The 25,682-nt window shown below is 40.2% G+C and overlaps 1 protein-coding gene and 1 pseudogene across 1 annotated transcript; both read right to left on the reverse strand.

The window, feature by feature from the left end:
- Nucleotides 1–815: 815 nt before the first annotated feature.
- On the reverse strand, nt 816–6,074 carry LOC131244087 (putative 12-oxophytodienoate reductase 11). Its single transcript, XM_058243746.1, has 5 exons — nt 5,977–6,074; nt 5,723–5,869; nt 4,997–5,127; nt 2,919–3,092; nt 816–1,534 (listed from the first exon to the last, which is right to left on the reverse strand). Exons 1-5 carry the CDS (start codon nt 6,072–6,074, stop codon nt 939–941), a joined length of 1,146 nt encoding a protein of 381 aa, XP_058099729.1. The 3' UTR covers nt 816–938.
- Nucleotides 6,075–19,552: 13,478 nt separating this feature from the next.
- LOC131244416 (putative 12-oxophytodienoate reductase 11) lies at nt 19,553–25,329 on the reverse strand (annotated as a pseudogene).
- Nucleotides 25,330–25,682: the final 353 nt, after the last annotated feature.

Here is a 25,682-nt window from a genome sequence, read left to right on the forward strand (position 1 = left end):
TGCCCAACCCTCAACATTATTATTATTTTTATTTTTATTTTGGTACAATTGGATGAAAAATTATACTTTATTTGATCAAAGAAGTGTTTTTAGTAGAATTGGTTACTTTTGCCCTGAGCTTCAATATCATTTTTTTAATGAATTGATTAAAAGTATCATTTTTTTTTCCTTATTTTTTGTATCAATTGAGTGAAATTTATGTTTATTTTTATATCAAAACTGGTTTTTAAATGCATGGCAATATCATATGAAAAATCCCCTAATTAGTAGTTTTTTTTTTTAAATGAAGATTTTAAAAAAGTAAGTAAATTTGGAAAGAAATTGAGATTAAAAATAAATCAAAATTTTGACAAAAAATATCATCTTGAAAAAGAAAATTCAGAAGTAAAAAAAAAAAAAGAGGAGATTTTGAAAAAAATTGACATCTTGCAAAAAAAATAAAAATAAATAAATAATGGCATTTTGAAAAAAATAAATTGAGAAGTTTGAATAAAATTGATAAGTTTAAAAAAGAATTGATTTTGAAAATTATTGACATTTTTATTTAGAAATGGAGAAGCTTACTTGAATCGGTAAGCTACTTGCTTTCGTAGTGTATTATTCGTCGCTTTGTGTCATAGTTTTTTTCAGGAAAGATTTTTCTACATAAGATTCAAATTGTTCTTGTTTGGACTTGATTGTGCGATTGTATGTACTTTGCTTGATTCATCTCCAGGTGTTTGTGTGGTTTCCAACCTGTATCATAAATCAGTCTCAGTGTCTCACGTTGACATATAATGAAAACTTACCACCACCATACTTCATTATTACTCCCTTATACACTTTTTATTCTATGAGACTGAAAGAAGCCTTCTCAACCAAAACAACATCAGCACAAATTCCAGCAAACAACATCAATACAAAGATAATAAATCTCTCCCATATCATAAATTCAAAATCTAAGTGGTAGTAGATTCAAGAAATGGGTAGTCTGTGTACCCGAGAACCGGTTCGGGTACATAGAAAGTGATTCTGTCGTACTTATTAAGCGGTGCATCAAGTTCAAATCTCCTTGGCAGATCTGGATTAGCCAAAAACAATCGGCCAAATGCGATCAGATCAGCATAATCACCAGCAATAGCTCTGTTCCCTTCTTCTCTATCGTACCCACCAGCAGCAATGAAAGTCCCCTTGAAAGCATTTCTCATGGGTTGAAGGCTGTGGGGAGTAACAAGCTTCTCTAACGCTCTCACCATCCTCGGCTCGATCGTGTGGCAATAGCAGATTCCATATCGATCGAGCGACTTTGCCATGTAAATACCGAGAGCTTCTGGGTCGGAATCCACACACTCCATTAACTCTGAGAAAGGAGAGAGCCTCATGCCAACTCTATCTGCTCCGATCTCATTGACGATGGCTTCTACAATTTGTAGAGCGAAGCGACTACGATTCTCTAAGCTACCACCATATTCATCTGTTCTGTCATTGACTTGATCTTTCATGAACTGTTCGATCAGGTACCCATTTGCTCCATGGATCTCAACTCCGTCGAAGCCTGTCCATTGAAGAAAATTCACAATGTAGAATTTTCGGTGAGGACTCGTGTTGTGTTTTTCTTAAAGGATAAAAAACCAAAATGTAGTGTTTCAGAACTTTAGAAAATATATTATTTTAAGTAACTTCTTCAAAAAGCTCATGTGGATGGTAAGAAGAGATATTTTTACCGAGAAGACCTTGGTTCAAATCAATGTTGGAATTATAACAATGGAAAATAATGTAAATATGTGAATATAATAAAATGGAATGAAGGAACCCTACACCTGCACTAGAGATCCTGTGAACATGACCTTGAGAAGCCTTATAGTTTTGATGAATGGTTCAGACCATCCAAGCCATGGTGCATCTAGGCATGAACCTGGATTCTAAGAAGGGTCCAACCCACCAGCGCGTATGGGGGGTAAACAGGTCCTTGTCTAAAAGGAAGAGTGGTCTGGGCAAGCACACGATCATCTCTCCAGAAAAGAGACAATGTCCATGTAAGATCTATAAACATGGGATATTTCAATTCATGAGATATCACAAGTCACATTAATTTGCTCCATCTTTAGATCCACAATGATGTTAGCATGGAGTTTTATGTAGACCTAGTTTATTTGTAGTATATATTCTCTCTTGAAAGTAACTTTTTGAAAGTTATAAGTTGCTTTTTTGGATTTTGCCTTTGAGAATAATGGATCTATGTGAATTTATGGATGTACTCAAAGAGAATTATGTAAATCTGTGTTGTGGTTTGATTTTTTATTTTTATTTTTTCTATTTTCTTTTTATTTCAATATTTGAGAAAAGATCTTTTCCTAACAAATCAGTGAATTTTTCTAACAGTATCAATAGCTATTTCTTGAAGTCGTGTTTAATACTTTGAGGTGCAAATCTTTGTATTAAAAATCACATTATAAATTTAAATTTTAATTTCCTTCTTTTACATTCGCTGGAGAGATTGACAACAAATGTATTTTCAGATAGTGAAATCCTTTTTCCTCTGTTGTGTACTACCGTTCGAAAGAATGGTAATAAATATATTTTCAGATACCAGAGAAATCCTTTTTCCTCTGTTGTGTACTACTCCTTTTCAACGTGTGATTCATAAGCAGCTGGGTATTATATGCTTGGGTTTTCCAGCTTGTTCGAGTGGGGCTAGCTAATGAGTCATTGATTCCACACCGTAGATCACATGGGTCCCACCATTGACGGATTATTAGGATTCCTTATTGAAGAGATCATAGGGTGGGGGTCCACCGGACCTGCGGTCTGGATGACTACAAGGGTCCCAGAGAAGTATAAACATAGGAGATACTTGCTCCTGTTGAGGACTGTGGGATTGAAGAGACAAAATCATGCAGCTAAATTGGGAATGTGGTTAGATGAAGAGGCTTTTTTACCAGCTTCAATGGCATTCCTTGCAGCCATCCTGAAATCATCCACGATCCCAGGGATCTCCTCCGTTTGTAATCGACGGGGAGTCGAGAATTCTTCTTTGGTGCCATCGAGCCCAACCTGAGGTGTTATCGGCTTGTCCGTACAAGATATTGGGGCTTGACCGTTGGGTTGAAAGCCTGTATTAGTGGGAATTCAGATCAGTTCAAATTTCAAAGTAATCTTACAAAACCAAACATGTGTATCATACCTTTGCGGGACTACCATATTACTTACTCCCTCAGTTGCCCTTTTAGACGAGTTCACGGGGAAGGGCATGTATGAATCGGGAGTCCGGGACCAACTCATGTTGTGGGGCCCACCATAGTAACAAATCTCGTTCTCGGAAATTTCTCGGCATGGGAATTTCTGAGTACATTTTTACATTTTGATGTTTTTCCTACGTTAACTCCCGAAAATGAAAAAAATGAAAAAATTAGCATAGTAGGCTCTTCCCTTTTATGCCTTTTTTTTTTTTTTTTTTTTTTTTCTCTTTCCGATGGCTGAAAATTCATGTCATGGAAGTAAATTTTTAGAACATGGAAAAAGAATTTTGGACAAAAATATTCTAATTTTTATAATAAAGCAGCTGAAAAAAGTAAGAATATTTTCGTCTTTACGAACAGATGACGTATGGTAGATTTTGTTCGAGTCGAATAAAAATATATGGATGGTAGGTCACGTCTATGGTAAAAAATTACCGTAAAAAAATCAAAAATTATAAATGGTTTTTCACATTCAAATATGACAATTTCATGATAAAATAACAAGAAACTAAAAGCCATTGGGATTTTCAAAATATCGCGATATTGCCATGACTACATCGTTTGAACAATTTTCCACGAGAATATCGCGAGATTTTCAAAATTTGGGTGATTGCAAGGAATATGGTAGGGCGGTCCACTACAAGTAGCGCTGTACACGAACTGGGCTAGCCCGGTTAACTCGCTCAACTCGGTCCAAAAAAGCTCCACTCGGCCTAACTTGAAACTGAATTTGGGTTAGGACGGCTTAATTTTCTTCAACTCGAAACTGAGTTCGGGCCGAGTTCGGATAGGTCCCAGTTCGGCCTGACTCGGCCCGAAAGTCATTTCGGTCGAGTGGTGTATGTGTGTGTGTGTATTCAAAACCCTACATGTCCCTTTCCCTTTACCCTTCTGGAATAGTTCACCGCCCATCTTTAAAGTGACAATGACTCATCCATTTTATAGACTTATAACTTAAACGGTCTAGATTCATCTAAATACAAAAATGAACTATAATGTCTTAATTAGTTAGATTTTTTATGGAGTCTATAATTCAACTATCTAAACCGTTGATCGAAGGTCTTATAATGAGACGCGGATTACCTGTCAGAGCCTTTTCCATGAACTTGCTATAAGGCCCAAAATTGGCCCGAACTCGCCCGATCGCTGAGCAAGCCGAGTTCGGGCTAGACATCTTAGCCCGGTGACCGGTTCAACCCGTGTACACCCGTAGGTCTACAGGGATAGACCCGTTTCATACATAAGTACAATGGAAAAAGATCACTACCGTTAGTACGGTGGTACTCCGGCAGGATACCACAATGGGAAGCCTCGAGCTTCTGGAGGGGCATGGTTTGCTTGTGCAGATGATCCATACCGTTGTTCTGATGGCCACCGCCGTGGATTGAGAATGCCCATGAAATCCTCCAGATTGGAAGATCCTAACCCTTTGATCTTTGCCTTTTCTTATATTTCATTTGTTAGGCGTCTATCAGAAGGCAGCTTTTGAAGGCTTAGGAGCTTCCAGCATCAGGACCTTGTGTCCCTGTGGGCTCCACATTGGATGGCCCAACGTCCACATATCGCACTGATTGGGCAGTGTCAACCAACCAAATCGAAGGATACGCTTGCCGAATGTCTAGTGTCAGTTTTCTTGTTAGCTTCGGGGTCTTCAGGCCCATCGAATGGCTAGGATTATCAGATCAGATAAAAATTTGAGCTGTTGCCCATCTATTGTAGATGAACAGTCCAGATCTCTTAAACGCGAAAGAGAGGCCAACAAGATTGGAGTGGAATACCGTAAGTAGAAACCCTCCCGACGTGCCAAATCTGGCAAAAGAACGTGCCTCCCCTGTCATGAACAGCTTTCACGATTGGTTTCCATGCTTCTACCTGTTCTTTTGTCCAAATTCCAGGCGTGTCCGAATACCTTGAATTTGATAGAGATGGTAAAATAAATGAAGAAAAAAAGAAAAGAGGCACACTTCAAACAATGACTATGAATTCCTTCCTTTTCTCCCCCCAATGGCTCGCATGCCAAGTGGTCCACCATGATATGTATGTTTCATCCATGCCGTCCACCCATTCTTCTAGATCATTTTATAGTATGAGCACGAAAATGAGTTTGATCCAAATTTCAAGTGGACCGCACAGTGTTGATTGAACGCCCACCACCATTAAAAACATCTTAGGGGCCACAAAAGTTTTGGATCAAGCTGATACACACACACCCTTCATCCACGTCTTTATGACCTAATAAACAGGTTAGATTTCAAATAACCATTACAGTGGGCCCTAGGGATTTTTTAATGGTAAAAATTCAATCACAATTATTTTCCCACGGTGTGATCCACCTGAGATTTCGATATATCTCATTTTTGGTTTTAAAATATAAAATTATCTTTCAAAACGGATGGACGGCGTGGATAAAACATATACATCAGGGTAGGGTCCACATAGCACCGACCACTAGCCACCTGGCTGGTGGCAGCGTCACTAGCCAAACCGCGTCCAGTAAACTGTACCCTTGAGCGGTGTCCGAAACGCCGGTAGCCTCGGTTATCAAGAACCCGCCTTTGGTGGTCCGCTGCGAGTAATACAAGATCGCATGTGGCTGAGGGACATTCCCGAACGATCTCTGTCTTGTCAATGGTGCCAATACAATCCTGAAAATTCAAAAATCAAACAAAGCATACGTGTCAGCAACACCCTTTTTGGGTCCACCTTCCATGGCCCATGGAAGATCTACATCTCATAATGAAAGTTTATTGGTACATGCCTGTGGGAGAGATTGAACCTTCCCTTGCGATATGGAGTGAGTAGAGGAATCTCAGCCATCGATGCTTTGTCCTGCTCCTCTTCTTTACTCACTTCCATTTCTCTCTGCAAATGTTTGCAAGCGACGTTCTGAGGAATTTATAGACAACCGTTGATTCCAAATGCTCCTCTCTTGAACGGCCGACGGATACAGACGAGAGCTACTCGATCCTCTGGCAGAGTACGACGCCTGGTACGTCGGCACTTAAAGCTGCACTTAAATTTATGGACAACCGTTGCTCGCAGGCTTTTTCCGAGTTTGCTTTAACTTGATTTTTAATACCAGGAAAAAGAGGCTTTCCTCTATGGGATCATGGATGTTTTCCTAGTTGTTAATTCACCATCTACTTATGTCTCAATTTTTCTGTCCTTCCTTTTATTCAATCATATCACAATTTTAATGTTTGCATAATTATGTGAAGAACGTGGCAGGTGATGTCTTACAGTTTTTCTGTCATGCGACAAGTGTAACCGTGTTAGAATTGAATTTGTGGCTCAATTCAAATCAAACAACAATGACCTAGGTGTCAAAGTAGGCAAATACATAGTATGTGATTGATATCAAATGAGATTGGTCACTAATTCACCCACTCGCATAATATGTCAAAATGATTAGTTGATAGTCAGATGATAAGGTTTGTCTTCCAATGATGGGTTACGCATTTGCATAATGTATGAAATAGATTTTTTAATACAGATAAAAACATTCTTACATTTGGTCATAAAGAACAGTCGCAAAACACCTTCTTGAGTAGAGTATTCTAATTAGTGCTTGAATTGAATCCAACGTATGAGTATATATCCAAATTATGCTAAAATTTGAGCATAGATCCAAATTACGTTAAAATAATCAGGTATTTGATTAACACTATAAATTACACTAAGGAATATAAACATTAAGTGAAAGTAAATAATTAAACTATAAAATGTAATTGATTGGCAGAGAAGTAAAGGGATTATACAAAGGAATGTAAATGACAGATAATTGAAATGATAACTGAAAGATGGATTTGGTTTGATTGGGTTGGTGTAAGAATTTATTTCACTGAAATCATTCACCATTTATAGCCTCTTCGGCCATCTAAATGCTTCCCACGTTCTAATGGTTAATGTAACCGTTTAGCACGTCTTAATACTTGCTTCTGAACCTGTCATTTATTCTGTAACCGCTTAAGTACGATCACTCTTCATTCGACCACTTAATGGATAACGTAGTGTCGCTTGATGCGCTTCAGTTGTATTATCGTAAAATCTTCTTCGTATATTTCCAAATATCTCTAAATACACCATGCAAATCCATCCAAATCACACGCAACCCACTCTGATAGGCTTTCACAGGAATTTGCGACAATGGTGATGAATACCAATCAATCCCATGCATGTATTTTCTAAACAAACTAGCTGCACGGTTCTATGCATGAAACAGGTGCCCATCCTTATAAAATGAAATTTTCAATGGTTAATAGTCCATTGTTGAAAGTTGGAGAAAAGCAATTGCCGGGATTGTGTAGTGGTGTGAATTTTAAAATATGAGCCGAAAGTGAGTTAGGTGAGACCCACAATCCACCGAGGTGGGTGGGACCCCTGACTATGGGGCTCACAGTGACCTATGTGCCTTAAATCCACATTGCCCAACTATTTTGAAAGCTTATTTTAGGGCATGATCCCAAAAACGAAGCTAACTTAAATATAGGTAGACCACAGCATAAGAAATTGTCGTGCTTGAATCCCCACCATTAAAAACTTTATAGATTTCACCCGAATGCTTATTTGCCATCCAACCTGTTAATAAGGTCACAAACAACTAGATGAAGAGACCACACCAATATCATCTTGTTCGAAATCTTTTTTGGCTCACAAGAAGTTTTTAATGGTAAATTGTCATTGTTTTTTATACTTTGGTTAAAGCTGGGCATCGAGTCAAGTCGAATCAAGTTAGGGTTGACCTAACTTAATCTGGTTTTGAAATATACCTGACCCAAACTCGACCCGACTCGATACTGAGTCCAGCATGCCTAACCCAATCTGAATCCACGTATGCCTTGGACTAATCTGGACTGAGTCTGACCCGGTCACAAGTACCGAGTCGGCATCGAGTTGGATCGGGTGCAATGGGTATCCATATGGGCTGAAATCACAATTCGAAATGCAAGTACACCTCTCCATCAAGTACACGGCATCCCAGATCTCAAACGTTCAATCTAGGGTTTTATACATACACAAGTCAAATTTCATATCGAGTCGACTCAATACCGAGTTGAATTTCGGGTCGAGTCAAGTCGAGTTACGGGTGACCCAAACTCGACTCATTTTGAATTCGAATAGGATAAAGTTTACTCCGTTAGAATCAACTCACCCACTCAGTGGTTCATATCGAGTCGAGTCCAAAGGACTCAGACCAATCGAGTTTGCCCAGTCTTAGTTCTCCCCTGCCAGCTCTAACTACGGTGCATCTAGGATTTTGAAGTGCTTCATTTTTTATTTTATTTTTTTTATAATTAAAATGAGCTTTCAATACGTATGGCGGCATGGGTGTAGTCACATGTATCACAGTAGACCCCCCAGTCTCACCTAATACGCTTCCATATGAGCCATCCTTCATAAAATCCCCTCGATGGAGAGAGCATCTTACCAAACTCTGAATCTTAGGGGCTGCACCGTATCATCACCCAAAAAAATATATATATATTATTTAAAATTTATAGACGTCATGGCAAAGGTCACAAGGCTGGCAATAAAAAGCAACTAATGTTGTGAAGAGGAGGAACTACAGGTTCTGAATGCATCACAACCTGAGGAATGAACTAATGGGCCACTTCGTACATGTGCGGACCATGTTTCTGGCCTCCCGACCATTGATTTGAAGAAGCCTACAATGGATCGGTGCAACGTACAAAATCTCCTAGATCAGACGATTGTGACTCTTGGATAAGACGTAGAGAGAAAACAAAGAGACATTCCCTAATGACAAAGGCTAATGGGTTGGATATATATAGATGCGTCCAATATCAATATTTTTCTTTTTTATTGGGGATGATAGATCATGATAGGCCATGTCATATTAATGGCCTGGATCTTAAAGAATAGGGCCCACACGTACGAAATAGATGCATCAGAGTAATATTCCATTTATGATGCATTGGACCGTATAATTTCTCGATATTGTCGAAATCGTTGGAGGGGAGTGGATTGGGTACTGAACACTTCAGTAGCCAAAACGCTACTGAAGTGACGTGGTGAAATACAATTGGTTGAATGCTAATAGCATGTTCCCTTACAATTAATGATCTTTTCCTGGAGTTCGGTTAGACGTCTCTCTCCGTTTGCCGGTGCACGCGCTTGACCATAAACTTTATTTTCAAGTCATTTTATTTTCTTTACTCCCCTGTTGAAGTGATGTCACCACTTTTAATGGGCGCCACCATAATGTATGTATTGTATCCACACCCTTCATCCATTTCTCGATATCATTTCAGGGCATAATTCAAAGAGTGAGAAAGATCCAAATTTCAAGTGCACCCCACTGTAGAAAACAATGGAGATTGAATGCCTACCATTAAAACATCTCTGGGCCATAAAAGCTTTCAATCAAGTTAATATTTATGCTTTATCTTATTCCATGTCTTTTTTAACTTATAAAAAGGTTGGATCTCAAATAAACATCGTAGTCAGCTCTAGGAAGGTTTCGATGGTGGCGGTCACCTCCCACTGTTTTTTGTGGTGGGGTCCACTTAAACTTTGGATCTGCCTAATTCTTTTGCTTACTCCCTTAAATGATCTCTCCAAATGGATGGATGGTGTGGATAGAACACAAACATCATGGTGGGCCCAAAGAACTTGGTTACGTAACATCCGTCAGGTTCAGAAGCCAACCCGCTTCCGTTTCTAATTGCGGCCAAAGCCGTCCGCATGAACATCCTTCGACGGCGAGCTAGGTGGGGCACACAATGATATTTGTGAGAAATCCACTCTGTCCATCATTTTTTTCATATCATCTGATAAATGTAGCCTAAAAAATGAGGCAGATCTAAAACTCATGTGGCCGTACGGCTTGGAAACTATAAGTGGGGGAATTCCTGTGGTTGAAAATTTCCTGAGCCCACCATGATTTATATATGTCATCCATATGGCTCATGAGGTCATTCTTACTGGGATGAACTGAAATTATAAAAACATTAACATAATCCAAAACTTTTGTGGCCACTTGAATATTTCAATGGCGGAAGTTTAATCCTCACCTTTTCCTATCGTGTGGCCCACTACAAGTTTGGATCAATATCATTGCTAGGTCTATGTTGTAACATAATCTAGAAAAACTGATGGCCGGGATAGATTTATCAAAAACATTATGGTGGGTGCCACTTACACATGTTACTACTTTTAATACTCATGTGACCGCATTTTCGTAATTTGCAGAGGATGGGACTTTTAATTCTTTAAATTAAATAGAGTTGGGACGCCGGTTGGCTACTGAACCAGACGGTAACTAGTCTTGCCACCGATGATCTCTCCAAATGGATGGATGGTGCCATGATGTATATGTTATATCCACACCATCCATCCATTTGGAGAGATGATTTTAGGGAGTGAGCAAAATAATTAGGCAGATCTAATGTTCAAGTGGACCCCACCACAGAAAATAGTAGGAGCTAACGGTTACCGTTGAAACCTTTCTGGGGCTGACCAATGATGTTTATTTGAGATCCAACCTTTTTATAAGTTAAAAAAGACATGGAATAAGGTAAATTAACCATAAATATTAGCTTGATTGAAAGCTTCTGTGTCCCAAAGAGGTTTTAATGGTAGACATTCAATTTCTATTGTTTTCTAGGGTGGGGTTCACTTGAAATTTGGATCTTTCTTAGTCTTTACATTATGCCCTAAAATGATATCACAGAATGAATGGATGCCCATGAAAAGTGGTGATGTCACTTCACTAGGGGGAGCAAAGAAAAGAAATGAATTGAAAATAACGTTTACCCCTTATTTGCTTGAGCCCGTGCACGGGCAAACGAAGAGAGACGTCTAACAGAACTCCAAAGAAAGAGCATTAATTGCGAGGTAACGCGCTCATGGCATTCAACCAATTGAACTTCACCACGTCACTTCAGTAGCGCTTTGGCTACTGAAGCGTTCAGTATCCAATCCGCTGCCTCATTGGAGGAGCCACACCTACTTTTGAGGGAAAATGACTGAATGCCATGCGGAGCCGATTACGGGAGCGGGTTAGGTGTTACCCGGGTAACACCTTAGTTGGTGTTAGCCTTACGTTAGGGGCCCACCTTAAATGAATTTATCTTATATCTAGAACGTCCATACCTTTTTTAGATAATTTTAGGAAGTGATTCCAAACATTAAGCAGATTCATATCTCAGGTGGACCACACAACTAGAAGCAGTGGTGAATGATCATTAAAAAGTTTTTGTGGGCCACAAAAGTTTTGGATTAAGTCAACCTTTGTATTTTCCATCCATCTAGATCTGATTGAACTTATCAAATAGTTGGATGGAAAATAAACACTGCAGTGGGCCAGGAAGTTTTTAATGGTGGTTGTTCAATCGCCATTGTTTCCTGTGGTGTGGTCCAACCGATATTTGAATCTACTCAATTTCTTAAACCAATTTCTAAAATGTGCTGGAAAAACAGAAAAATGGCGTGGATGTACAAAAAATCATCAAGGTGGGCCCGACTATAAGGGTAACACCCCGATTGGGAAGCGGATTTCCTGCAAAAAAGCGTTTCGCAGTGAGTTTCAGCGCTAGGATGCTAGGTGGGCCACCGTGATGTTTGTGAGAAATCCACTCCGCCCATCCGTCTTTCAAAATCATTTTAGGATATGCTACTAAAAATGAGGTAGATTCAAAACTCAAGTTAACCGCACGAGAGAAAACAGTAGGGATTAAGTGACCACCATTGAATTTTTTTTATCGCCACAAAGGTTATATACCAGGATAACTTTTTTGTGTTTTCACTTCATCCCAGTGGTAATGACCTCATAAACGGTTTGGATTGATAATGACCTCGTAAACGGTTTGGATGGCACTGAAACATTAAGGTGGCCCAGGAAGATTTCAACGGTGGGAAACTCTTTTCAGTTTTCCCTCTCTTATGGCACGATTGAGTTTTGGATCCCCACCTCATCTTCCGTCTCATGTCCTAAGATGACCTTGCAAAACGGATGAATGGGGTAAATTTCTAACAAACATCAAGGTGAGCCCCATCCAGCATCACAGCCCATGAACTTAATGCGGAAGGCTTTGGCGGGAAATCAGCGTTCCCCCATTGCCCCCGATACATGTGTTGTGTATCCATGCCGTCCATCCATTTTTCCATATCATTTTAGAGTATGGTCCTAAAAATGAATTAAATCAAAATCTTAGGTGGACGACACACTAGGGATTGAATTCACACCATTAAAACTTCTCAGGGGCACAAAAGTTTTGGATCAAGCTACGGTGTGTGTTTTTCCTTCATCCCATGTCCGTTTGACCTTATCAACTGGTTGGATGAAAAAAAAAAAACATTACAGCAGGGCCTAGGAAATTTTTAATAGTTAATCACCATTGTTTTCAAGTGGTGTGGTCCACCTAAGATTTGTATCTGCCTTATTTTTAGGACCATGATCTAAAATGATCTGAAAAAACGGATGGACAGCGTGGATATACAACACTTGCATCAAAGTAGGCCCCACAATCAGGGCTTCGCCTACTGAGTTGTTACCCAGCATCAACGAATCCGCGCGCCATGCTATGCTTCCATCTATTTTTGAGGAATAATTCAATGGATTCTTCCCCGCTGAGCTTCCGTGCCACCTACCTTCCACTTTACACATGGCGGTGGGTATGATAAATCAATACCGACCATATAGTGGTGGTTATGATGGAATGACCGTGGTTAAAAATACACGCTAAACAGTTAATCCCAGCCTTCGTTTGGTTGTTCTTAATTTCGACAATACAAGCAAAAGTAGTTAGCAGATGCAATCATCTAATTGTGGTGCCTTTAAATTGTTGGCCATGAGATTGCTAGGTTATGATCCGTTCATGTGGTAGCTGTTCATGCAATTCAATCAAACACTAAGCTGCATACGTGAATGAGGGCCTATATTCTATTTGAGTGTACGGTTAAGAAGCATGGGTGTGCTAAAGTTGTACTTAAATTTTTTCCAATTGAAGCACGGTACCCGCTACATTGAGATATACTGATTAAGACAAGATCCATAAATCCAACTGTCCTCTTAACAACTCTTCTTAACCACTGGCTATGACTGCAATTAGACAATTTATAAAAGGGTAAGGATTACTTTTTCTTAATAGATTCTTTTAACCTTATATTCAATGTTATTTTGTTTTTTTTAACAATTGCAACTAATGTATCTCTCAAAAAAATAAAGATGAGCAAATGAAAGAAAAAAAAAATGCTAAAATAATGTTGATTTAATTGATTTGTAAAAGATGGTTGTTACAATTGATAGAGTTAAAATAAATAAAGAAAGATTAAAAAAAATAAATAAATAAATAAATACCTGATATGTCTACATGAAGACAATCAAGATGGATGGTCAATAAGATGTAACTAAGAGGTTTGATCTTTTAAATAAGAATTCAGTTAATCAGGATCCAAGAATAAAAGGTTGAATGATTATGTTATTCGTACAATACTATAGCCATGGTGCCAAACATAGTATTTTATACTAATACTAAGGTTAAATTAGGCTATGCTAAAATAAATGTAAAGGCATATGTGTGTGTGTGTGTGTGTGTGTGTGTGTGTGTGTATATATATATATTTTGTGTTTATAATGAGGCTTGGAACTCTTTATCACATTCTCCTTTTATAGGTTTAGGAAGGCGGTGAAACCCTGTTGGGTTTCCTTGATGGTCCAAGATCTATTGTAGCTAAGGCCCATGGTCTTCTCTTAAGGAGTCTCTATAAATCTGAATTTGTTGGTCAGATCTCCATTTTGACGTAGATGCTCCCTATAAATTGGACCTTCATAATATTGTTGCATTTAAATCTAGCTCTATCAGGGCCATCTCTACCCTTCACCTATCATGTCTTTGAATGTTTGTGGACTTGATGGGACTAGATCCATAAAAGCATGATTGAGCTTCAATTCACTTAGATATTGGTTTTTTTCTCTAAATCTTCTGTAATTATCGCGAGAGATCTTAACGTCTTTAGGAAGATTTCCTATTTCGAAAAGATTATAGAAATGACTTTATTAAGCATATCCAAATCTATAATGAGATCATTGCCTCGGCAAGTCTTTTATAGACATGTTGCATATGTTGACTTAGTCACATGCCTTAGGACTATCTTGGCTTAATTCTTTGAAATACATGTGTATGGTTCTGTACCATCACATTAATGATGGAAGGCCTATCACCAAAGGTAAAATATATCTTCATGTGAGTGTACCATCACATTAATGATGGAAGGCCTATCACCAAAGGTAAAATATATCTTCAAGTGAGTGAGTACAATTCCACCCGCATCGAACTCATAATACTGATACATGACGGCTTTTTATTAATTCACGTCGTGTGCAAAAAGTAAGTGTAAATGGTAGCTCACAAACCAGCAATCGTGATTGTCTTGGACATGTATCACTTGAAAAATGGAAATGCTCGAAGGATCATCCCTCATGTCAAAGCAGGTATTGTAACATCCTCGTCTTGAGTTCATTTTAATCTCCGAAATTGTTTATAAGATCGGTCTTAATATAAATGACTTAAAGAACTCTCATATTAAAATATTTCAATAGTCAGTTATCTTTAAAAAATTAAATTAATTAAATTATGTAATTAATTAAGTTAATTATCATAGCAGTATCTTTGGTTAGTTTTCTCTAAAGTCCATATAATAAAATGTGCTTTTTCATAAATGACAAAAATGCTCATAAAGTGCTCGAGCTGGTTCGTGTTAAAATATATTATAGGAAGCCGTGTACAGCCTATGAATCTAGTACATAGTCCAATGATCTCAAGGAAGTATCCTCTCTATCAATGGACCATCCAAAATAAGAAAAAGACAGAGAAGAAGAATAAGCTCGTGACGGTTTTATAACCTTTATTTTTTTTACACACGCGTACACACCCCCACACACTCACGCTGTGGTGGGCTTTCACCACCTATGGATACTCGAACCCTTAACCGGGTGTCGAAACCCCCGAGAGTTCCCCACGGAGAGCAAGAGCAAGGATCCCTTGACCACTAGATGACGGTTTTATAACCTATATAATAGCTGCACAGCCTGAATTAAGGTGGGGCTGGCAAACCTCCATAATTCGGTAGAGGCTTCTCTCCTCACCGTACACATAGAAGGGGTGGATATCAATCAAGACCGTTCATCTAGTGGTCAATATCATGGATAATCTACTTTTTAAAGAACCACACATGTGAATGTTATATCTCCATGCGGAATAGTTGTAGGATTTGTTGTACATCGGATATGAAGGATCGATGAAGAAGATGGCTTACACCTATTTGTGCCATCATTGCTGTGAAATCAGAGCTTTGAGATCTTCATTTCCTTACACCCTTTAAGGTTATATATGTAAAACTAAACCTGGAATCGGACCGTGAAATGGACCATAGAACCAAACTTGGAACCGAACGTAGAACTGGTCTATCTTAAAGCTATTTTATGAGTTTATAAAGTATTTTAGTTGCCTATTTGATTCATGGTTTATGATTTACAATGCACCTTTTAATTGTTTCCGTAGATATCCTTTTGCACACCTTACACGATATCTATATCATTCATCAAATGGATCACGACACCAATGGACATGAACTGGATTATTAAAAAATTAAAAAAAAAAATTTATATATATATATAAAATTGGCGTGGATTATAAAAAGCCCAGGACCGTATAACTGAATTGGTTATAACAGTGCGGATCAATTTAGTTAGAGGGTTCACACGGTTCGGTTCTGGTTCAGATTTTCCTGTAACCGAAAGGAATGGTTCGGTTTGGGTTTCACTCGGAGCCAGACCGAAACCGAACCGTATGCGCCCCTGAATTCAAGAGGTTCGCTAGCACGCGCTCCTTAATTCCTTCTGTCCCCCCTTAATGGGAGCATTTTCGTGATCAACTTGATGAAGATAACATTAAGATGTAATTAGGTTTAGGCCATTGAATTAGCGGAGCCGCTGCGATGGCCCACTCACTCATACAAGGCAAAACCAAGGCTCTCGTGGGAAACGTCACGATTTCCCGTGACATGTCATCTAGTCTCCACTGTACACGTGGTACACGCCTGTGGCAATCTGAACGGTTGATCTGTAATCACCATAAAAGCAGGATGGAGTAAATTGAAAGTGATTTTGGGACGTTAAGGTTCGTTTGAAATACCATATTAATGCAGTGTAACACTCACCTCATTACTCTTCGCTGCAGAATGTGGACGGACGGCTGAGATGGTACCATCTAATTGGGACACTCATTTTGCAATATCAAGGTTGCTCAGCAGGAGTCCCGTCTGGATAGATGCCAAAAGTCAGGTCGGTCCCATTAAATTTGAACCGTTCTTTTAATTGCCACAGGCGGTTCCCAGCTGGTGAACGGATTAGACCGAGTACCATCATGACCGTTGGATGAAGAAATCATGGAACCAATTGGACCGATGATGAACGGCGTGCAATCTCTCCCAATTTCAACGTGTGGCAGGTAACCTAAATGACCGTGTATAAGGTACCTTTGGGACTAACAGCATTGGTAAGCCCGCATGCATGTGTATGTTAGCTACTGGTTAAATATCAAAGCCATAAATCATGCGGACCTCATTGTCTAGATGGTACTACCAAAAGATAAAGGTGGCCCACTCACTATTTGTGAAATGATATTAGATATAAGTGGATGGGTTTAAGAAACTGTCTTGTTATTTCATTAATACAGTAAAATGGCCGATTAATTTATGGTGTAAGTTAAAAATTTCTTGACCAAGAGATAAAATTCTATTACATGGCCTTGTCTAGCATGAATGAATAATGGGCCGCCATCATAAAGATCCATCCAAGCCATGAAAATAGTTGGAGCCGCTGGAATAAAGATCATTTGATGCAAAAATTAGACCAATTTCCTTGTTGAATAGGCCATGTCATCAAAATCAGTTGACGGTCCATCTAGAATGATTGATCTTGCCATCTAGAGTGGATTGAGCAGATCTTCAAGATAGCTGATCTACATAGTCGGGCCCATCTTTTCCATGGTTCAGATGTCCTATATCATGATGTTGAAGCCTTCCCATCTACACACTGCCACATTTTCACCATGGCGGTAATTGCTCTACATCTTGACCTCGATAGCTCAGCCAAGCTAAAATTTATACAATGTAGGGAAAATCCATCCCACCCTTGAGTAATAAGACTTCTCATGTCGAGGCATGAGTCTAAAAATAAAACTAACCCAAAGCTCAAGCAGTGATTCAGGGAGGGACGTGATAAGATTGATCACCATCTTCGCAAGGGAATAATTATTTGGAATTCATGGAGCTCTATATATGAACTCCTCACAAAGATTCTTCAAATCCATGATGGATGAAATAGAAGTAATTTTTAATAAATTCAAAAATAAATTAATTAATTATCAAAAAAAACAAAAACAAAATTACAATCTTTTAAATAATAACTTCAACTCCCTTAAAACCATAATTTACTATAAATAATAAACTTTTTACACTACTTCATGGTTTTTGGCCCTTTTTGTCCAATTTAGCCTAACTACATTGTTATCCAAACTTTTTAAAGCCCTTTTTATGTTGTACAGTTATTAAAGGATCAAAAGTTATACGTCACCTAAAACTTGTTATATATATATATAGTAAAAACGAAACTTATGGTCGTTTGGCACAGTGGATTTAAGGAGATTTGAGGGGGTTTCAAATCCCATGGTTGTTTGACAGCATAAAGTACTTGGGGGTTTCAAATCCACCTTGAGAGCTTGGATTACACCTAAAATCAATTCAATAGTTGCAGGTGTAACATTTGTGTCACCTATAATATCATTCTATTGGGCACATGGCCCAGTAATGATGATCAGCACCATCCAAACATTGTCCATGTAAATCAGCACCGTCCAAACATTGTCCATGTAAATCAATGATTAAAAATTGTTGGTTAGTCACTCAAAAATGATATTGTGCTTGTGGCCCATCCGAGACTTGGAATTTCATCATTTTCAGACAAAACATATATTTCAGCAGGCTTATTACAACCATTGTGTCAAAAATTACATATCTCACTAATTAGAGATATTAAAGTTGATTTAGTAATTAAATTCAAAACCCTGTAAATATACCATGCCTAGCTACTTTTGGATTAAAGTTGATTCACAGTCCCTCCGGGGTGCCAAATACACTAGGAGGATTTGAAATCAAGGGGGTTCCAAATCCATGCTCCCAAACAAGCCCTTAGTGTGTGTGTGTGTGTAGTAAAAATGAAATTAAAAGGGACTTTTGACTGTTAATATGATGGAATCTTGCAAATATCTAACATGGATAACCCGGCATAGCCGGGTTGGTTGGCTAAAATAGCTTCTCCAACCCAAAATCATATATGATATGTCAATTAATCATATATGTTATGTCAAAAAACTCATTTCGGTTTGTAAGATGATTGTTTTAATGTCATGACAGTCTGAATTATTTTCACCTTCAATCAGGCTTCTCTGGTTCATCTTTGCCATGAAAGTGTTTGCAACCCCCTTTTCGTCAGGTAGGCCCTACCAAAGCAGCTTTAACCAACCTGTTTATCAGATGAGTCCCACTAGGATGGAGAGACTTTTAAAAAATAGCTCAATTTAAACTCAAGCGGTCCTAGTGGCGTATTCTCATACCGTGTTCCGCTGAAGGTATACCTCGTACTTCCTACAAGCTTCTAGTGTAGTTGATGAGCAAAGTAAACCTCTTTTACACAAATCACTGTAAGCCCCACATAGCTCAGGTGTTGCACGCACTCCCTGTGATACCTGTTTCAGAGGATGACAGTCTCATCCTAGCTAGATCCGCAACTAACAGGGATATCAGATGATTCTAGCTGTGTGGAGCCCACCCATTATGTGTTTCGATTCCAAACCATGCATCTCGTGCGTCTTCTCCCTACATCCTAATAACTATCCCTATACATGAGATATATATGATTAGTAGAGTATATAATATCTTACAAAATAATATTTGAAGAAAAAAAAACATACACCCGGTTAGGTGTGTTAGAGCTAAATTAATGTAGAGCGGGCCACGAATACTTTCATGTCCAAGATGGCCAGAGAAGGCTTGAACAGAGGCGAGAGTGATTCAAACCGTCATAACCTTAAGCCACGAATACTTTCATGTCCAAGATGGCCAGGGAAGGCTTGAACAGAGGCGAGAGTGATTCAAACCGTCATAACCTTAAAACAGGTGTATCTCGCAAAATGAAATTAGTTATTTAACGTACTATCTCAAAGCTTAATTAAGGGAAACACTAACAAGATAATTCATAAATCTTCTCAAAATTTTGTCACTCTTACTATGAACTCGATCCATCTTAGCCATCAATCAAGAAACGGGTAGTCAGTATACCCAACAACGGGATCGGATGAATAGAAAGTGCTTCTATCCTGCTTATTAAGTGGTGCACCGAGTTCGAACCTTCTAGGAAGATCGGGATTAGCCAAGAACATGCGGCCAAAAGTGACCAGATCGGTGTAATTCTCTGCAACAGCTTTGTTCCCTTCATCTTTATCGTATCCCCCAGAAACAATGAAAGTCCCCTTAAAAGCATTTCTCATAGATTGAAGGCTGTGAGGAATTACAAGCTTCTCTTCTACTAGAACCATCCTCGGCTCGATCAAATGGCAATACCCAATTCCATACTTGTTAAGCGATTTGACCATGTAAATGCCAAGCGTTTCCGGGTCTGAGTCTGCACACTCGCCAAAGTTGTTGAAGGGAGAGAGTCGTACGCCAAACCCTATCTGCTCCAATCTCGTCGACGACCGCTTCTACTACTTCCAGAGCGAAGTGGCAACGGTTCTCTAAGCTCCCGCCATATCTATCTGTTCTGTCATTGACTCCATCTTTCATGAACTGTTCGATCAAGTACCCACTCCCGCTATGGATCTCGACTCCATCGAAGCCTGTATGTCAGAGATAGATGTTGTTGATGTCTTAAATATGTCAATAACAAGGTTTCTCGATGTCATTGACAGACCACTCAACGCCATCCAGTAGATGTCGATGCATGGATGCTCAATTCCATTAGAAAAATTCAGAAAATTCATATTGGTTATTGGAACGTTTTAGTGTTGCTAAAAGAGTTCGATGCCATCGACAGATCCTCGATAGGTCGTTGATGCCATCAAAGGTCCCATCGAGCCCCTGCAAAGTTACATAAGTGCGAGATTTGTTTCCTATTCCAATTGTGATCATTTATATATCGGATGTAATTGGGATTTGGATGAGATGAGGTATGTTAGGGCTTTCTAAATCCTTCATAAGGCTTAAGGGCATATATAGGGCTTGTGAAGTAGATTCGAGGCTTGTTCGAATCAGTAAGACTCCATCTCTTATAATTTCTACTTTTATAATGCATGACTTGTCACTTTGTGCTGTAATTTTTTTTGCAATGGTTTTTTCATGTAAAATTCATATTATTTTTGTTTGAACTTGGTTATGTAATTTTGTCCACTTTACTCAATTTGTCTGTGTGCGCTTCTGCATTTCCCAACAATGGATATACATTTCATGTTGGTGTGATTGATAAGATATTATATGAGGTGGGGCAACTTTGGTTTACAAATGCCCCCCCGCCATGGGAATAAAACCGCTACAACTTGTCCTGACTCAGTTCAAAACCGAGTCAACTCGTATGACTCGTTCAGGCAACACATGCTATGGTGGGACAACATGGTTTGGTTTCTTTTGCCATGATCCATCCATTGTGTGGACCGCCAGATCATTGGTATGGATGACTAAACCATGAGCCCCATATGTACGGACATGGCCCATCGAACTAATCAAACGGCTAATATTGTATGAACTTCGTTAATCCAAGGACTAAAACAAAAAGGTTTTACCAGCTTCCATGGCATTCCTTGCAGCATGTCTGAAATCGTTGATGATTTGAGGGATTTCATCGGTCCTTAGTCGCCGTGGGGTTGAGAATCCTGCTCCGTTCATGCCCTTGTGTCCATGCTGAGGTGTCACCGGCTTGACCGTGGATGAGATTGGAGATGACCCATTAGTTTGAGTGTCTGTGTAAAAAGGAAATAAGCTTTAACAAACAGTTTGAAAGAAGAAAGTTAGGCCCAATACTCAATTCTCTGGTAGGCTGTCAACCTCCGGGCCAGGCCTGTCAAAGATTAGGCCAGGCCCGCCCGCATGTTAAAACGGGCCGAAACAAACAGGCCTGAGTAAGTCCACGTTGATTATCCACACCCTGAGCCTGACCCAGCCACCCACTTTCATGAAAGATCTGGGCCGTTCATAGGTGTGTCTATCATGCATGATATGGCAAAAATGTCCTTGACACTGTAAACGGGCCACCTGAGCGGGCTGATGGGCTCTTAGACAGAGCTAGGCATCGATACGGGTCAGACCGAGTTAGCGCTCACCTGACTACATCCAATTTTGAAATAGGCCTGACCCGAACTCGACCCAACTCGGTACCACGTCCAGCATGCATGTCCCGAGTCCAGGTATGGCCTAGACTAATCAAGACCGAGTTGAGTCAAGTCGGCACCAAATCAGGTCGGTGCAGCAGGTATCCATGGGCTGAAATCAGAACTCAAACTTAGGCACATTTGCTAGAATTGCAGCCTCTCCATTAGCTACCCAACATCTCATATCTAAAACATTAGATGTGAGTTTATATATATATATATGAGCCGAGTTTTGACTCGAACTCGACAAGGTTTGAATTCAGATTGGATTAAGTCTACTAGGTCCGGATCGACTCACCCACCTGGTTTGGATTGAGTTAGGTCTGAACGAGTCAAACGAGTTGAGTTTGCTGAGACAGTCGTCGCGTGACCAGCTCTACAGCGTTGGCCCGGTCGGATTATTAGAAAGGCTGAGACTTTATGCCCAGTCCAAAGTGGGCGAAAATGAACATTTTTTTAAACATCTAAGCCGTCCATCAAGTGGGTTTCCATGATCCATGAATCCACCCCAGTTATCAGATTGGTCACAAAGTATGCAAGAAACAGACGGCCTAGAAAAGGGAACGGTTTAGACGTCCCTTTGATTCGTGCACTGTGCCCTCCTGGTGGTTGACCGGCTTGAGTTTTGTGATAGGGAATCTACACGATATGACCCAGAGAATGGATGGCTTGGATCTCTCGATCCTACCAGCTGAGAACATGTGGAAAATTTTCCCGAACGATAAGATCCTAGCCATCCCTATCTGACAGTAGAATGTGGGCCGTTGCTGCGTATATTTTCTTAAAAGCTCGTGGGCCACTAATAAACAGAAGTCTTACCAGCTTTCCCGAGGATTTCATCAGTCTTGAACTGCCGAGGGAGTGGCAAATCTGGTTCCTTGGCGCCGATGGGAGGACGCTGAGGTGTCACCGGCTTGTCCGTACATGAAATTGGATCTTGACCATTGGGTTGAAAGCCTATGCAAGCATGAAATTATGTTTATAAGAAAAAAAATAGATTTTTGTTGTAATTGTTTTAGTGGTTCGATTTATGAACCATTGATCTGGGGTTAGGATCATCTAATCAGGAAGATGGTTGGCATCCGCAACTCCATGTTGAGGGGCCATCTGATCAACAGTCATCGGCAAATGTGACTTTTTTTGGAGATCATCCAGCATGCATCACCCCATGGGATCCATGCAAATATGGATGGATGATGGCAGTTATCCATCTTCGGGCAGCCATCGGCTTGGATTAAGTAATCATGCTGAAAACGATCCTGACCATTAAAAACGTTCTTTTCAACATCCGGCATTCATCTGAAAGTATTGATTAATAGTTTGTATTATGCATTCAACGGGCTGGCCTCTCCACAATAGGGCCCATAAGATGATTGATCTCGATCATCTGTCCGTCTCTACACGTGTGTCCCACGACCACGCACGTTGGATGAGCATGTGCAGCGTAGTAAATAAAAGATGATTTGGAACGTGTAATACCATAATTAGACACCCTTCCCACGTGCCAAAGCTGGCAAAAGAATATCCCTCCCTTCCTATGAACAGCATTCACGATGGGCTTCCATGCTTCCACCTGCTCTTTTGTCCAAATACCGGGCGTATCCACGAACCTTCACATGAATAAAAATAAAAAATAAAATAAAATCAGGAAGATATTAAAATGGAAAGAAAGTAATTTTAGTGGATGGGATGTAGGCAAGTGCCCCTTGTGGGTCCATGTGTCGCATGTGATGGGCCTGCGGCAAGACCGGTGTGTCACATTTGTTGGACGTCTGACAACCCATGATGCCCATAGATCATCAAAATGGCGTAAACGGTTGAGTTTGACTGTCAGCCGTCCACCTGACAAGTGGACAGGCATGGTTTTTGCATCAGGCGATCTCGTGGGTTTGGAATGGCTCGGATTGCACACGTGACACTTCAACCGGTCTACTGATTAATGACCATCCAAAGTTGGGCCTTTGGAGAGTAACGAAAATAGGTTTACACACCTGATCTCAGTGTAGTTTATATACAGGATCTTCTCCATACCATGCCAGTTGACTACCGTCAGCGTCCCTTCAGGTGGTTAAAAGGCCAGGGACGATCCACTCCAAACATGGACAGCCGTTCATTTCTTTGGTAAATGTGGCTCGCATGATAGGTAAACTGGCCTAATTTCTGAATCAGAGTTTTCCACTGCACCCCTCCTGATGAATGGCTCAGATCATGCACGTGTGCTACCAAGATCTCCATAGCATTGCTCATCAAGGAGACAAGGATGATGGATCGTGTGTTTGAAGTCTAGGCCGTAAATCCAGATGATCCATTCGTCACGTGTTAGGTGAGAAAAACGCCGGCCATCGATATTCAAAGTACACATGCAGACAACTACACCAGGCGCGGATGTCGCAGGAGTGTGCATCAGCACACGTGTGCACGAATCAATTTTCAAGCAGGAAATACAAATGAATGACTGTTCCATTTTTACCCTTGAGCGGTGTCGGAAATGCCAGTGGCTTCCGCTATTAAAAGGCCGCCTTTGGTGCTCCTCTGCGAGTAATATAAGACCGCATGCGGCTGCGGCACATTCCCATACGATCTCTGTCTAGTCAACGGTGCCAAAACTACCCTGCAACAGAATCACAGCATATCTATCAGTTATCTGGACCGTCCACCATTCGGGTCCCACCATCCATTTCCCACGTAAAATCTACCCCTCTTGTGAAAAGATCATGCGACTTTAGCCACTGATCTAAGCCTTTTCCACTTGGAACAAAGGAAGATCATGTACGAGCCGCAGATTGCCAGCATGGCATATTGATACAAGATCCGATCCGTTCATCAGAAGGGTGCCAGTATGTAGATGTTCTCTCCCAATGATCAGGTTGGTCAACCCTTCAAGTGCGCCGCAGTTTATGAAACAAATGTGCGGCCGAACAACTTCGCTGGAATTCTTCTGCCTATTCAACTGTTTCTAACATCAAGGTCCACATTTGAATGGATGATGAATGGACCAGATTTCTTTTGGGGTAAGAACATTTACATAGTTAGATCCACCTTATGGATGAATTGGATATTGCACGTGTCAGCTATGCGAGAGCCGGGGGTCCCATACCGCAGACCGATGTCGAAAAAACCATGCTGATCTGATTGTCAGGTGGGCCACACGTGTACTTAAATGTGAAGCATTGGAATGTTTCTTGAGGCCCACATGATAACTAGATCAGCCTGAAACTTGAGACAATGAATCTAAACGGTGGGATTTTCTGATGGTCGGCTCTGATCACTTCGGTTAGACAAATAAAAACACATTAAAAATCATAAATGCAGCTAGGATATATTCTAATAACTTGGCCAACACACGTGTCAAGCTACCCGTCCATCCACGCAAGAAAACGTCTCAACGTGCCCCCACGTGGGAGTTCCTAGCTTTCCATCTGGTGGACCGGGTTTATCAGATCTTCCATCCCAAAACTCAAGACCGTTTCATTCATGTGGACCAAAATGTACTAGACAAAACGGAACATCTAAACATTACAGTGCGGCTGATGGAAAGCTTGGATATTGCGAGCGTGTGCCATTCGGCGCACGTGCTTGCGTGTAGTGTGGGCTTTGCATTATACAGACCTGTGAGAGAGACGGAATTTCCCCATATCGTACGGAGTCAGGAGAGGGATTTTAGCCATTGCTGTTTTTTCTTCTCTTCTCGCTTCCATATCTCTCTTGAAAAGTGAATCGCCATTGGAGGGATTTATAGAAGAGGCCGGAGCCTGGGCTTCTCATTTCATTGGCTCCCGTTTTCATTCGAATATCTAAAATGCCACTATTTTTAAAATACCCTCTCTCTCTCTGCCGGCGGCGGAGATGCTATAGACAGAATACGAGTCTAAAACGTCAGACACTGGAGATACTCTGGCTGCGTAAGACATTTGATACGCAGGCATTTAGAAGTTACACACGTGGCATACATTAACTAAAACGGACGCGGATTTCCTGCGAAAGGATTTCGCACGAAGTTCCTGCGCTAGGAACGCAGGTG

Source organism: Magnolia sinica, chromosome 4, assembly GCF_029962835.1.
Source record: "Magnolia sinica isolate HGM2019 chromosome 4, MsV1, whole genome shotgun sequence".
Lineage (NCBI taxonomy): Eukaryota > Viridiplantae > Streptophyta > Magnoliopsida > Magnoliales > Magnoliaceae > Magnolia > Magnolia sinica.

Coding starts and splice junctions, on each gene's coding strand:
- LOC131244087 (XM_058243746.1), bottom strand. CDS start 6,074: ATGGAAGTGAGTAAAGAAGAGGAGCAGGACAAAGCATCGATGGCTGAG. Junction 5,870..5,976: donor AGGTTCAATCTCTCCCACAG/GCATGTACCAAT, acceptor TGATTTTTGAAT/TTTCAGGATTGTATTGGCAC. Junction 5,128..5,722: donor GTTTCGGACACCGCTCAAGG/GTACAGTTTACT, acceptor ATCAAATTCAAG/GTATTCGGACACGCCTGGAA.